Here is a 14978-nt window from a genome sequence, read left to right as displayed (position 1 = left end):
CCCAGCCCTGCGGTCCCGGCCCAATCCCGCCGGCCTCAGGGCGCTGCCCCGGGTACCCGGCCTCCTCCAGCGCGAGGGTCCCGGCACCCAGACACGCCCCCAGCTCCGCCGGCCGGGCCGCCCCGGGCCCCGCCGACGTTGATTCCTCCCCTCCCCCTCCCCTCGTGTCGCTCCCTCACGCCCACCGCGAGGCTCAGCCCAGCCGAGAAGGCCGGACCCCGACGGCCAGCTCCGCCGCCGCCCGGCCCGGCCCGGCCCTCCCCGCCTCCCGGCCGCGACGCCCAGCCCCGCAGAGCCCACTGGCCGGCGGCCGGGGAGGACGGGGGGGCAGTGGGGGGGAGGCGGGGGCGGGGAGGCCTGGGGGCGGCGCCCGCCCCACACCCTTACCTGGCTTCTCGTGGTCGTAGCCTACTACGATGAAGTAGTCGGCCAGCCGGGCCATGGCCGCCGCCGCCGCGCCCGGGAAGCAGGTGCCCGTAGCCGCCCTCGCCGCCGCCGCCCGCCGTGCCCGGGAGGGCTCAGCATTTTCCCTGCAGCAGCAGTAGCGGCAGCGGGGGCCCTTCAGCCATGTTTGACAACCGAGGCGCGCTGTGCGCCTGCGCCGCGCGGAGCGCCCGCTCCTCCCCCGCCCCCACCCGCGCGGACTGGCGAGCCCGAGGCGGGCGGCGAGCCCACCCCGCAGCCGCGAGGCGCGCCCGGGCTGCTGGATGCGGGGAGCGGGCGGCCGGGGCTGTTCCCGCCACCGCAGCCGCTGCGGGCGGGGCTCGCTAGGACGCGTGGCTGCCCCTTCGTGCCCCACCTCCCCCTCCCCTGTTTTTTCCGAAGCGGGGAGCCCTTCCTTCCGCTTTCTTTATTCTTTCTTTCTGGATCTGGGAAGAAAAGATGGGGATGGTTGAGGGGTCTCCTGGAAAGTTTGCTTCTTCCCCTCCCCTCCCCCCCTCCCGCCTCTACTCCCCTCTCAAAGACAAGATTCCCCCGCCCTCGACTGGAGCATGGAATTTGCACTGCCAGGGCTTTTGCTGCACGTTTCCTGTTTATGTTGTGCAGATGGGAATTTTAGGAACATGCCACCGAACACGCGGGGGAGGGAGAGGCTTTTGCGCAATCTTGAGGCGCCTTGGGCTTCAGTGCTGGGTGGCCGGGGGCGGTTGACCTGGGCTTCCCCCGGAGTGCCTGGGGAAGGGGGGCAGGATTCCACCAAAGAACGCGGCATCCCCGGGATCCTCCTAAACTGGCCGGAACCAACGGAGGGAGGAGACTTTGTCTCCCAGGGGAGCCCCTCCTGTCTACGTTTTCACTCCTTGCAGCGGTCCCGGGGCTCTTGTAGCCACAGCAGGTGATGACTTACAACTTCCCTACACAAGCACAAAAATAAAATGAATTAGTGGGTCTCATCATCCAATCTGGGAATTATCTAGGTCACTTTATCTTTTTCAGCTCGCATTGATCATTTGGAATTTGTCTGCTGAGACACCCCCCCCCCCATGTTTTGTCATTTGTTAGTATTGGGGGAAGTTTTAGTAGTAGGATAGGTTACAGGTGGTAGCCTGAAGTTTTGGGGATCACCATCATTTGCCAATGTGATCATCTTCGTGGTTGCCATTGCTACTCATTAACTGAGGACTTGACCCTTACCATTTACATCTAAGAGCTCTAAACAGTGCGTGGTATAAAGATGCATAAATACTTTTGATGACTGGAATGTACAGTTTCTCCAACTACCAACAGGAAGTTGCAATAGCTTGAACTCTGAACAGGGAGTCCAGAGAGTTGGAGTTTCAACTTCTGAAAGTTTAATTGATCAGTTCCTCTTTCCGTGCCATACTTGCTTCATCTACAAATTGAGAGGGCTTGGCTACATTTGAAGAACTGAAATTCCCAGGAAGGAATACCTTAACTCTAGGAATTTGCTTGCAAATAGCTTGTGTGTGGTCAAACTGAATCAGCCTAGTTACAAGGGTGGAGGGAAGATAACAGATTGATCTTGAAAATAATTTAACCAAAAAAGCCTCGGTCACACCCCGCACAAGTATCTTCTCAAAAAAAAAAAAAATTCTCTCTATAACTTCCCTGAAGAGCTCATTACCCAACTTGTTCACTTTCAGTAAGGAGTAGCCTTACTTCCTTGGGAGGCAGCCCATTCCACTGTTTAAAGCCCTATTGTTAGCAAGGTCTTCCTCCTTACATTAAAGTTGTCCTGTAACTTCCCCTAAGTTTGCTCTCTGGAACTACCCAGAAAAAAAAAATCTATCTTTCAGTGGTTGGACTTTCAGATTTTTAAGGCAGCTGTCATGTTCCTTCCCCATTTTACTTTTTTTTTTTTCTTTTTTAACTTTTCTTTAAATTAAGGAAAGGAGTGCTTGGCTGGCTCAGTCAGAAAAGCATGTGACTCTTAATCTCAGGGTCTTGAGTTCAGCCTCATGTTGGATATAAAGATTACTTAAATAAATAAAACTTTCAAAAATAATTAACATGAAACTAACATATCATAAAATTAACCCCATTAAAGTGTACTGAAAATTCAGTGATATTTAGTAGATTCACAATGTTGTATAACTACCACTTCTATCTAGCTCCAAAATAATTTTTTAAAGATTTTATTTATTCATCTGAGAGAGAGAGAAAAAGCAGGGAGGAAAAGCAGAGGAAGAAGGAAAAGAAGAGCTGGGAGCCCTATGTGGGACTCATTCCCAAGTCTGTGGGATCATGACCTAAGCTGAAGGCAGACCCCTAACCATCTGAGCCACCCAGGCACCCTCAAAACAATTTTGATCATACCCAGTAAGCAGCCACTCCCATTTCTCCATTTGCTTTCTCCCTATGGACTTACCTACTATGGATATTTGATATAAAAGCATCATATGATATGTGACCTTTTATGGGTTCTTTTGCTTAGCATAATGTTTTCAAGTTTCATCCATGTTGCAGCATGTATCAGTACTTCATACTTTTTTTATGGCTATTCCATTGTTTGTATATACCATATGAAATACAATGTATCTATTTTTTTGTTTTCCATACTTTTGGTGTCATATGACTCCATTGTCAAATGCACGATCATAAAAATTTGCTCCTGTTTCCTTTTTTTTTTTAATAATTTTTTATTTATTTATGATAGTCACAGAGAGAGAGAGAGAGAGAGAGGCAGAGACACAGGCAGAGGGAGAAGCAGGCTCCATGCACTGGGAGCCTGACGTGGGATTCAATCCCAGGTCTCCAGGATCGTGCCCTGGGCCAAAGGCAGGCACTAAACCGCTGCACCACCCAGGGATCCTATCTTCAAAGAGTTTCATAGTTTTAGCTCTTGTATTTAGGCCACTTTGAGTTGATTTTTGTACATGACATAGGAGTCCCATTTCACTTTTTAAATGTGTTGAGTTTTATTTCATTAACAAGTGTTGGTTCAAATTATTTAAACTTTTCTTTTTTAACCAAAGTTTAGTTGTTGTTTAAGATTTTAATTGTTGGGATCCCTGGGTGGCGCAGCGGTTTGGCGTGACTATCATAAATAAAAAAATAAAAAAAAAGATTTTAATTGTTTATTCATGAGAAACACAGATAGATAGAGGCAGAGACATAGGCAGAGGGAGAAGCAGGCTCCATGCAAGGAGCCCGACGTGGGACTCCATCCTGGGACCCCAGGATCACTCCCTGGACTGAAGGCAAATGCTCAACGGCTGAGCCACCCAGGCATCCCCAAAGCTTAGTTGTTTCCAAAGCCTAGAATTAAATGCTGTGTGCTGTTAGGCCTATGCTATCTGCTGGGTAATAGGTAGGCTGCCATTCCATTTGCAACTGGGTGTTTGTAACAAAGGGATTTTGACATATCCCAGCTATTTGTATAAAGGCACCATATGTTTATAAATACATGTGAACATATGTAGCATATACTGGAGCTGTGCTTTTCTTCTCAGCCAACAGCTGCCAATCTGTTGAAACTGATAAGCCCTGACAAGGCAGCTGATTACTGAGGTTGGCTAAAGGCCAGACCGTCCTTTTCAGATAACTACCATCACCTTTCACCAGAGTGAGGGAGTAAAGCAATCCCAGATTTGTCATACTGATGGCTGGCAGGAGCAGGAAGGGAAGAAGAATATGCAACACAATGATGATGTGTACACAGCAGATGCCTTTCATTCATGCTTTAGAAGAAAAAAAGGGCCAATTACTAGTGAGCAAGACTTATCAGCCCTCTCCTCCTACAGTTGGCTGTTGCGGAGTGAGTGGTTTGATCTGTACAGTCATTTCAAGTGCTTCCTGTGGTTAGCCACTATAGTTCAGAGAGGCAGTACCAGAGTTAGACTTAACCAAATGCCCACGAGCATGGTTAAGGCTTCTTCAAATAGTCTCTACAACCAACAATAAAGGAGACCATTTATAAAATTGCCTGATCCATTGCCATATCTCCATCCACTCATTTGTCTAAGTAATAAATTTAATGACCATTACCTTTGACACATGCCTCTCTCTCAGCCCCACATTCATCACTCAGCCCTATTGGTCCTACTTTCCAAATATGTATACTTTTCTCCACCTCCATTGACACCCCACTATCTGAGCCACTATTACTTTCCACCTTAACTATCGCAATCACTTCCTAACTGATATCCTTGCTTCATGGGTGGTTCCAGACTTTCCATGTAGGTAAAACTTAAAGACAGTAAGTAGGCTATGAACCTTGTCTTCAAATTAAATTTATATAGCAAACACACTATTTCTACCTGGGGCTTGGGGTGCAGGAAGGAGGTTTCAGAGATGGTTGATAGAAATCCCCCTGCAGTTGCTTTCATACGTGTGATTATATGAATAGTTGAATCCTGACACACATATTAAAAACCCTGAATTAGCAGTTATAGTATAAGTATATAAGTGCTGTGAGAGTTTGCAGGCTGCTTTTACTTAGCTTGTATGTTTGGTGAGCAGGACTGTCTACATAATTAGTAGAGCCCAATGCAAAATGAAAATATAGGGCCCTCTGTCCAAAAATTATTAAGAATTTCAAAACAGGGCAGCCCGGGTGGCTCAGCGGTTTGGCGCCACCTCCAGCCCAGGGTGTGACCCTGGAGACCCCAGATCAAGTCCCACGTTGAGCTCCCTGCATGGAGCCTGCTTCTCCCCCCTGCCTGTGTGTCCCCTCCCCCCTTCTCTCTATCTCTGTCTCTCATGAATAAATAAAATCTTAAAAAAAAAAAAAAGAATTTTAAAACACGACAGAGCATTAAGCCAAGTGTGGGACCCTGTGTTATAGAACATGGTGAGTATTCATGAAGCTGACTCTGTTGGTGAAGCTTAGGGTGGAATGTGTGTGTGTATGCGTGTGGAGGGGTAAAGTAATAGAGATTATGGAGCGTACTAGGCCCTCACTGGTCTCTCCAGGGTGCCACCACTGTAACTGTTTCCCTTCTTGCTCTTCCTTAATCCATTCACACATTAAATAGCCAAAATAGGGGCACCTGGGTGGCTCAGTAGGCAATGTGACTCCTGATCTCAAGGTCATGAGTTCAAGCCCCACCTTGGCAATAGAGATTACTTAAAAAGAAAAAAAAAAAGTAAATAGCCAAAATGATCCTTTAAATAAATATATATCAGATCATGTCTCTCCCAACTTTAAACCTGTCAGTAGAGTCCCATGTCATTATGAATAAAGTACAAAATTTTCATCATATCCCAAAGAGTCCTATTTACTCTAATCCTGGTGACCTCTTTAATCTCATTTGATGCCACTCTTCTTTCTCACTCAATGCATTTCAACCACACTGGCTTCTCCCTGATATACCAAGTGCTTTCTCACACCTAAGGCTTTGTACACACTGTTTCCTCCATTTGGAACATTAGGTCCCCCTAATTTTGCTTTTCCTTCACAACATTTACCATAGTTTATAATCATGTATTTATTATTTTGAAGATTTATTTATGTCAGGCTACCCCACCATTCTGTAAGCTAGTTGAGAGCAAGAATGATGTTTGCATTAATGATTTCTGTATGCCCAACATTGAGCACAGAGGTAGGCATGTAATGCGTGCTCACTAAGTATTTGTTAAAGGAATAAACACACTTTCAAATCATGCCAGCCCATACATAAAAATGGCCTCAATGGGCAGCCCGGGTGGCTCAATGGATGGTTTAGAGCCACCTTCAGCCCACGGCGTGATCCTGGAGACCTGGGATGGAGTCCATCAGGCTCCCTGCATGGAGCCTGCTTCTCCCTCTGCCTGTGTCTCTGCCTCTCTCTCTCACTCTGTGTCTCTCATGAATGAATAATTAAAATCTTAAAAAAATAAAAAATAAAAAATAATAAATAATAAAATGTTAAAAAAAAAAAGGCCTCATTGCAGTGGTTCTAATCTGATAGTATAGGATCCCCACCTGGAGGCAGATAGCATAATGGTTGTTCTTGTTAACACCTTTGGCTACAGATGAAACCCAAATGGTCTAATCTTCTCTTTTATAATCCATTTATTAATGCCACTCATTGTGTCATCAGTAGTAAATTTCTCTCGAAGTAATTTCTTCTTGTTGTTATAGATGTTAGTATAATAAGTTTCAATATGTTTACCCTCTTCTCCATATACCCTCTTCTCTTTTCTTTGTCCTATAGCAAGTTACATTCTTTAACCTTTAGGGAGATTTGTCTTCTGGCTTTATCACATACAAGGACAGATTTAAAAGATACATATATATAATATATTTTTTAAAAATATATAATAATTTTAGTAAACTCTACATCCAATGTGGGGCTCAAACTGACCACCCAGAGATCAAGAGTTGCATGCCCTACCAACTAAGCCAGCCAGGTGCTCCAGAACTGATTGTTTCTGTCCATTCATTTTGTGTAAAAGCACAAAAATGAGGTAGCAAATTTGTTTTACCTTTTTTTTTTTAACATTTTATTTATTTATTCATGAGAGATACAGAGAGAGAGAGAGAGAGGGAGGCAGAGACACAGGGAGAGGGAGAAGCAGGCTCCATGCAGGGAGCCTGATGTGGGACTGGATCCCGGGACTCCAGGATACCGCCCTGGGCAGGCGCTAAACCACTGAGCCACCCAGGGATCCCCGAGGTAGCAAATTTTATACTTAATTTGATTTATATATGTGTGCATTTTTCTAGAAAAGATCTATATTTTATTAGCTTCTTGGAGAAATCAGATTCCAAAAAAGTGCCAAGTTTTGAAGCCTGCCTTACTTCTCCCTGTGAATGACCAAATCTACAAAGCTGGTTGTGTGCTTTCCCTAAAATATTTTGTGTTAATGACTCCAGGAAGCTTCTTAAACCTTGTTTTCTTTTTTTTTTTTTTTTTTTTTTTTTTGTGATAGTCATACAGAGAGAAAGAGAGAGAGGCAGAGACACAGGCAGAGGGAGAAGCAGGCTCCATGCACCGGGAGCCTGATGTGGGATTCGATCCCGGGTCTCCAGGATCGCGTCCTGGGCCAAAGGCAGGCGCCAAACCGCTGCGCCACCCAGGGATCCCCTTAAACCTTGTTTTCAAATGAACTTTGTAAACAAGCCCTCAGCTCAGCAACGCATTTTGAAACATATGAACATATGAACATTTATTAATGCATTATAAAATTTCCTGTTTGAAAAAAAGAGGAATCTGAGATAATTTGTGCAATGCACTTAGCTACTCACTTTTATGCTTATTAATATCATTGATATCTTATATTGCTTCCCATTATTTTTTTTCATGGCCTAAGTGTGGTAACAATAGCTTTAGGGACTGTGTCCACATATTAGCTGAGAAACCAGCACCACAAATCTTTTTAAACTCTAAACATTACTAAGAATAAGGCTTGGATTGAGGGCCTAAATATAATTCAGTTGGAATGTGAAGAAGAAATTGAGACACCAATACAACAAATATTTAGCATATTTGTGTGTCTTTATATATGATTTCAGGATACATACATTTATTACCCTGGTTTGGGGTTTATTTACAATTTGACCCTTTAAGAATTCTTGGGCACAAAAAAAGTGGACCTTCACTAACTGGAATTTCTTTCTTTTTTTTTGTCTTCTTGACAGTGAGATTTTAAAAGATGCTTCTTCCTTTCCTTCTTTCCTTCCTTCTAGTCAATGTGAATCTACAATCACTGCAACTTGGATGAAACTATAACAAATCACCAGAAGCAGAACTCCCGCTGTGGTGTTTCCTTCTAGATCCTACCCTTTAACTGAACCTGTAGTGTGTGTGTGTGTGTGTGTGTGTGTGTGTGTGTGTCTTTAGCGATGATTAAGCAAGCGAACTCCAGGTTGCACGGGGCGGGGGAGTGGGGAATAGATGCCAACATTTGGCAAATTTTTTATATATTCTTTCAACTTATACCCCCGACCACCTAAGGGAAACACTCTGGGTCCGGTCGGCCACCTACGCAAACACCAGTGCACACGCGTGTGAGCGCGAGCACATTCACACAGACACACACACACAGACACACACAGACACAGTCTTTCGGAGATACGGGTGTTCTAGCAAAATCCCGAGCTTCCATTCCAGTACTTTGCTTTAAAAAAAAAAAAAAAAAAAAAAAAAAAAAACTGGCGGAGTTTTGAAGCGTCAGATATCTAAGTGCTAGAGCGACAAGGCGCGCTGGGCTGGTAAGTGTGCCAAGGCTCTCAGGTTGGGAATTCCTGGCGTCGGTGCTACGTCGCTGGGGTAGTAGGCGCTGAAGCCAGGCGGGGCGCAGCCCAGTCCCCACTCCTGGGTTTGCTGGGCTTGCTGAAGCAGCCCGCAGCCCAAAGCGAGGTTTGCATCCAGAGCACCCTTCGCGAGCCCGCACAGGAGCTAGAGCGAATTCTCTCCGCTCCGCACTCGCTCCTACGGAATCGTGGGCTTTCCAGCAAGACGCAGAGAGGAGGTAACGAGGTACAGCCCCAGAGAGCTCTGCAGACCGAACCCCCGCCCCCCACCCAGGGCTGGTGGGAACCAGAAGGAACGAGTCCAGACCACGGGACCTTCCCTGGCTGCGGGCCGGCGCCCAGCTGTCCTTGACCTCTACGGCAGTTGCGGCGCGCGCGCCAGAGAAATGAAAGTAAAACCTGTCTTGGCGCGGACCCAGCTGGAAGTTGGCAGCAAGTCGCATCCTCAGAGAAGACTGACAGCCAGCCTGTCTTGGACAGGGTTGGGGAGAAGAGCCTGACTCTCTGGGAACAAACTGAAGTGAAGAGATGGGAAGTGGAAGAAAAGCAGAATAGTTTGCCTAGGGGCGGCCCCTGGAAACCGAGCAGGCGCACAGGGCACAGGAACACCTACTGTCTGAGGTGCCAGCAGACCAGCCGCCTGACCTGGTCGGCCGCAGTGACACCCCTGCGGCCCACCAGGCGGCCACCCAGCCCACTACCCTGCTTTGCCCCTCTGGGCCCCGAGCTCTTAGCACAGTCAGACCCAGCACGGGAGCCAGAAATCTTTCCCTCATCCTCAGCTGGAGCTCAGATCTATTCAGGTGGCCCCCTGAGGACTCCCTGAAATAACTTCAGCTGCAGCCATTCCTTCCCCTGGGTGCAATGTCCACGGTTCAGTTCTGGGAATGAAAAGGGTGCTGAACCAGCAGTGTGTGGCTCAGATGAGGCAAGGTCCCTACCACCCAGCACCCAGCCAGCTTCCTTTGCCCTGGGTCTCAGAACCAGTGTGGCAGAGCAGGTAGGAAGCATAGAGATCAGCAGGGGGCATATCATAGATAGGAAAACTAGTGGGCAAACGTGATTTGCCCATTTTTAAAAAAGATTTTATTTATTCATGAGAGACACAGAGAGGCAGAGACACAGGCAGAGGGAGAAGCAGGCTCCACGCAGAAAGCCCAATGCGGGACTTGATCCCCAGTCTCCAGGATCACAGCCTGGGCTGAAGGCAGCGCTAAACCACTGAGCCACCCAGGCTGCCCAATTGCCCATCTTCACACAGATGTGGGGTGGGTACTAGAAGCGGTCTCCAGGGTCCCAGTGGTCCTGCGCCCACAGCCTCTTAGTCTAGGCACCAGGCTTCAGGACTTGAGAGTAGGGTAGGGGGTGCTAGGATACCAGAGGCCCCAATGCCAGAACTAGGGAGCTCCGGAGGGGGCTGAGTTCCCTCTCAGTTCCCTCCGAAGGGAAGTAAGAAAGTGAAGTCAAGAAGCAGTGATGGAAGAACGTGAACCGGTGACAAACGTGCTTGGAGGTGATTCATCATGAACAGGCATAAATCCTTGGGCGGGGGCTAAGACTCTCCTCTCCCCCTTGACAGCATGATGACCCCAGCCTAGAAATATCCACACAGCCGAGTCTGCGCTGTTTGCCTGCCAGGCCGAGTTAGGACTTCCCTGCTTCCTACGTTTGGTGTGCCTTTGGTCAAATTCTTCTGCTCTCTCAACTTCAATATCTACTTGGTAGAATAAGAACAGGAATGTTAACCTTCCTCACCTAACTCAAGGTGTCAGGATCAAAGACCAGGATGTGGCCATGTTTTGCAAACTCTAAAACGATTAACATACATGAAGCATTAGTGTGCTCCGTGGCAGTAAATCCTCACGTTTACAATGGATGAATGAGGTCTCTGAGGGCAGCAGGGCATTCTCTCAGGTTGTAACCTTGTAAGGAATATATGGATTACATGGGCGTTACGAGAAACGAAACGGTATCGTCCGTCCAAATTATGGTTATTCTCATATTTCCAAATAGGCAACTAAATTCTGAAACTTGGGATAATTCTCCCCCCCAAATCCCAATTCTCAAATCAGCCTTTCTGAGCCTTGCCCCTATTGCGAAATCTTACTAGCCCATCCCAGAACCATGGAGTCTCAGCCTCTCTGGGGGTGCTGGCGAGCCCCACTCCCTGGTCTCTGCTCCGTGTCCTGCCCCTGCGGCTCCGCGGGAGTCTGGGGTCGCGTTCAGGTCAGGCGCCGAGCCGGCAGGGGGCGCGGTCCACCCGAGGCCACCGCTCCGGAGGTCCCGAGGTCCCGAGGTCCCGAGGTCCCGAGGTCCCGAGGTCCCGAGGTCCGGCCATCCACATGGTACCTCGCGTTGGGTTTTGCAGTTGCGTGCGGGTAGGCCTCGCACTCTGGGTTGCATAGGTCCTGAGTAAGGACCCTAAGAGGTTGTACCGGCCCTCCTTAGTCCTGATTTATGTTCTGAACCCTGTGCCCACAGTCAGGGTTGTGGCAGTTCCTGCACCAATCTCCGGAGCTCATATCTGAGCCCTCTGGGCACTGGGGACCCCTCCACTCCCCCCACCCCCACCCCTTCGGACCAGCAAAGCGCGCGCCCGAGTGCAGAAGCCCGCGCGAGCCCGAGGGAAGAATGGGAGGGTGCGAGGGCAGTTCAGGCCCCGCCCCCTGTGCTCTTATAAAGCCGAGGAACCAGACCCGGCCACTCAGTGGTTTCTTGGTGACACTAGGCGGAACAACTCGAGCCTCGCCACCCCTGGTTTCTCACCGCAGCTTGGACGTTGGGGTTTTGCCAGCAGCAGAGCGACGTCTCAGACCTTCTCCTCCCGGATCTTGGCAGATCACCCCCTCAGCAGGTAGGCGCCGCAGGCGGGGCGGATTAGCTGGGGCGGGGGGGGTCTTTAGAGTGCTGGAAGCTGAGAGTGTGCTGGGTGAGGGGGTACAACCCATTTTGGAAGGTCCTCTGCGGGTTGCGTCCCATATACTGAACCCAGCGGTGCACACAACCGGAACCGCAGAGACCCAGTCCCCTCTACTCTACTACCCAAATTCCGAGAAGTTGAGCTGGAAAGCTCTGGGAGCCTGGCGCTGGGCAGAGGGCCTCCCCTGCGGGGCCTGTCACCCGCCTGGCGGGTGCAAATGCCGCTGGCGCCTCTCTGCGCCCGGGCGAGATAAGGGTCTGAGCCAGGCAGAGCGCGGGCTCAGCCGGCCCGCGCGGGCCCCCCCACACCCTGCCTGCCCCGCCCGGGGCGGTGCTGCTCACGTCGGCCCCCCTCCCTCTCTCTCTCCCTTCCAGGGTCTGCGCATCGCCGCCAGCATGAAGCTGGTTCCCGTCGCCCTCTTATACCTGGGCTCCCTCGCCTTCCTGGGCGCGGACACCGCACGGCTAGACGTGGCGTCAGAGTTCCGAAAGAAGTGAGTCGCAGGCAGCTCCTTCTCGGGTCCTTGCACCTGGGAGACCAGGGAAACCGGCCGCCGGCCCCGAGGGGTTAGAAGTGCACGGGAGCCGGACCGGACCAGGACTTGGCCTGGAGGTATGCGAGTGAGGTCTGTCTGGTGTTTTCTAGGTGGAACAAATGGGCTGTAAGTCGTGGAAAGAGGGAACTTCGAGTGTCCAGCAGCTATCCCACCGGGCTCGCTGAAGTGAAGGCCGGGCCGGCCCAGACTCTTATTCGGACCCAGGACGTGAAGGGCGCCGCTCGCAACCCCCAGACCAGGTAAGTGCCCTGCCAGAGCGGGGTGGGCAAAGGGAGCTCTCCTCCACCACCCTGGCCCGGGGGATCTTGAGGGCCGCCTGGCAGTTCAGACGGCGGCAGCCCATCCCAGCCCCTCTGGTCCTTGAAGGGCTCGGATTCCCAGTGGCTGGGGCCCAAGCTCTGCTTGATGGGGGCGTCTAATGTTACCTTCCTTCCCTTCCCCAGCGGTCCGGACGCCGCCCGCATCCGAGTCAAACGCTACCGCCAGAGTATGAACAATTTCCAGGGCCCGCGGAGCTTCGGCTGCCGCTTCGGAACGTGCACGGTGCAGAAACTGGCGCACCAGATCTACCAGTTCACAGACAAGGACAAGGACGGCGTCGCCCCCAGGAGCAAGATTAGCCCTCAGGGCTACGGCCGCCGGCGCCGGCGCTCCCTGCCCGAGCCCGGCCTTCGCCGGACTCTCCTGTTCCCGGAGCCACGGCCAGGCGGGGCTCCGGCCCCCCGGGTGCATCAGGTGCTCGCCAACCTCCTTAAGATGTAGGCGCCTGTGGCAGCAGCGAACTGGCGCGCGTGTGCATCCCGCTGGCTTCCCCTGGGCGGAGGGCTTCCCCGAGCCGAGCCCCTCTGCCGATGGAAGTCGGGCAGAGACCGGGATTCCGGGAGGCACCGTCCAGCGGCCAGCCCTGGCTTTGCGCGAGCCCCTTCTCCTCGGAGGCACGGATCCCTCCGTCCCAAGCCGGCCCAGGTGTCCCGTGGGGGGGCAGAGGAATGCAAGGGAGGCCTGCCAGGCTCATGGAGAGGATTAATTGAGAATTAAATGAGAATTAAATGCTTGAGACCCCCCCCCCCAAGGGACAGGGGTCTGAATCACTGCCGTGCCTGCCCACAAACTGATTTCTCACGGGGTGTCACCCCACCGGGGCGCAAGCCTCACTATTACTTGAACTATCCAAAACCTAGAGAGGAAAAGTGCAATGCGTGTTGTATATACAGAGGTAACTATCAATATTTAAGTTCGTTGCTGTCAGAAGATTTTTTTTTTTGTAACTTCAAATATAGAGATATTTTTGTACGTTATATATTGTATTAAGGGCATTTAAAAACCATTGCATTGTCCCCCTCCCCACTTATTTTAATACGTGAATGTCTCAGCGAGGTGTAACGTTGTTTTTGCTGCGTAGAGTGTGTGAGTGTGCGTGAGAGACTTATTACCTCTTGTGGAAGAAGGAACACCGTGTCTCTGCATTATCTATTTACATAAAATGGGTAATATGCGAAAATAGCAAATCAATAATAAACGGTCTCGATGCTGATTAATTCTGGACTCCCAAGTCTTGGGAGGGAGGGTGCCCCTTGTCCCTGTGCGTCCCGGGAGTCTCCGGCTCCCGCCGCCACCTGGCTTGGGAAGGTGGCTCGGCTGCTCGGGCGCGTGCCGGGCTGGCGGGAGCGCCGCTCTGCTGGAGGGGCGCGCGGGGCGCCCGTGCTGCGATCCGGTCCAGGCTCCGCAGAGGCGCCTAAGGTCGCAGCTTCGCGTGGCGGCGGGGCCGGGCTGGGGTAGGGTGAGCCCTAGCGGGGAAGCGAGCCTGGACTCGGGGTTGCGCAACAGAGCCCCAGATTTAATGGAGAAGCTCGCGGAGCCCGGCGCAAAAGCGCGCCTCGGAGAGCTGGGGCGGGGGGGGGGGGGGGGGGTCTCCGAGGCCTTCTAAGGGAGGAGCTGTTCCAGCTGCCGCGGTGTTAAAGTTAGAAGCTACTCCAGCAAAATGTTCGCACTGCTCGGGGAATCCGGCAGTCGCGCCAGTAACTGCAGCCGTCCGCCTGGCTGGTGCCCGTGGCGGGCCGGCGGGCTCATCAGCGGGGCTGTGGCGCCCCCAGCCGGCCGCTCCGAGCGGCCCGAGAGCCGTCAGGCAGTACGTGCGGTTTAATAAGTCCTCCTACGTGGGAGTCAGCACACAGCCTTAATGAGAGAGGAAAGAAAAAAACAGTCTGCAAATGCCAACCAGGGCCGGCCCCCCCAGACCTGCGCGGCGGCTCCCCGTTCTGGGACCGTGACTCAGCGCCCACACGCTGCGCAGCGTGCAGCTGCTGGCCGGAGGCGGGGACCGAGGGACGTGCCGCCGGAATCGTGCGCCTCTGACGGCCTGAGACCTTCATTGTTCCGCCTCCCCTTGCCGCGCTCCTCTTCCTTCCTCCTCCTCGAGCCTTTTCTTTTTTTCTTCCCTTCTCTCCAGGCTGCTTTTTTGCTCCCTCCTTCCTTCCTCCGCCTTGCTTTCTTTATGCCTAATCATCTTAGAAGGTTGACCCCAGTTCCGATCAGATCATAGAAGCTGGACACTTAGTCCCAGGGAGTGACTAGAAGGTCACATGGGAACAGTTGGGATAGAAGGGGAGGATAAGGGGAAGCACCCCTGATTTGGGTTTCCCTGCCCCATTTGTGTCATCTAATATCCTGGAGACTCAGGATGGAGACCAACTGCTTGTCCTTTTCTGAAAGTTTCGCCGGCCTTTCCACTTGAAAGCATGGCTTACAGGTGATCTCAGAAGCCTTCCTGGTGGAGAAAATTCTAAGTTTGGTGGCATGGCAATGTTTCCAGGGCAGCCTACCTTCTCTGGGACTGCTTGCACCAACTGCCTTCTTCTGAG

The 14978-nt window shown here is 51.3% G+C and overlaps 2 protein-coding genes across 4 annotated transcripts in view; one reads left to right on the top strand and one right to left on the bottom strand.

The window, feature by feature from the left end:
* The window catches only part of SBF2 (SET binding factor 2), a 466812-nt gene extending 466209 nt beyond the window's left edge, over nt 1-603 (bottom strand). For 2 of the 3 annotated variants that reach the window (XM_072725663.1, XM_072725664.1), the window contains exon 1: nt 388-588. In XM_072725663.1, coding sequence (XP_072581764.1) covers nt 388-442 — 55 coding nt within the window. In that variant the 5' untranslated portion in view covers nt 443-588. Of the gene's footprint in view, nt 1-387 lie in introns of all 3 variants that reach the window. The other variant, XM_072725665.1, reaches the window with a different exon arrangement.
* Nucleotides 604-10227: 9624 nt separating this feature from the next.
* Nucleotides 10228-13655, top strand: ADM (adrenomedullin). The gene is made up of 4 exons (XM_026008270.2): nt 10228-11495; nt 11936-12054; nt 12207-12356; nt 12561-13655. The coding sequence occupies exons 2-4, from the start codon at nt 11957-11959 to the stop codon at nt 12877-12879; spliced, it is 567 nt and encodes a 188-aa protein (XP_025864055.1). The 5' UTR covers nt 10228-11495; nt 11936-11956; the 3' UTR covers nt 12880-13655.
* Nucleotides 13656-14978: the final 1323 nt, after the last annotated feature.

This window comes from Vulpes vulpes, chromosome 11 (assembly GCF_048418805.1).
Source record: "Vulpes vulpes isolate BD-2025 chromosome 11, VulVul3, whole genome shotgun sequence".
Lineage (NCBI taxonomy): Eukaryota > Metazoa > Chordata > Mammalia > Carnivora > Canidae > Vulpes > Vulpes vulpes.
Note: the sequence above shows the minus strand (reverse complement) of the source record. Positions and strands in the feature narration are given on the sequence as shown.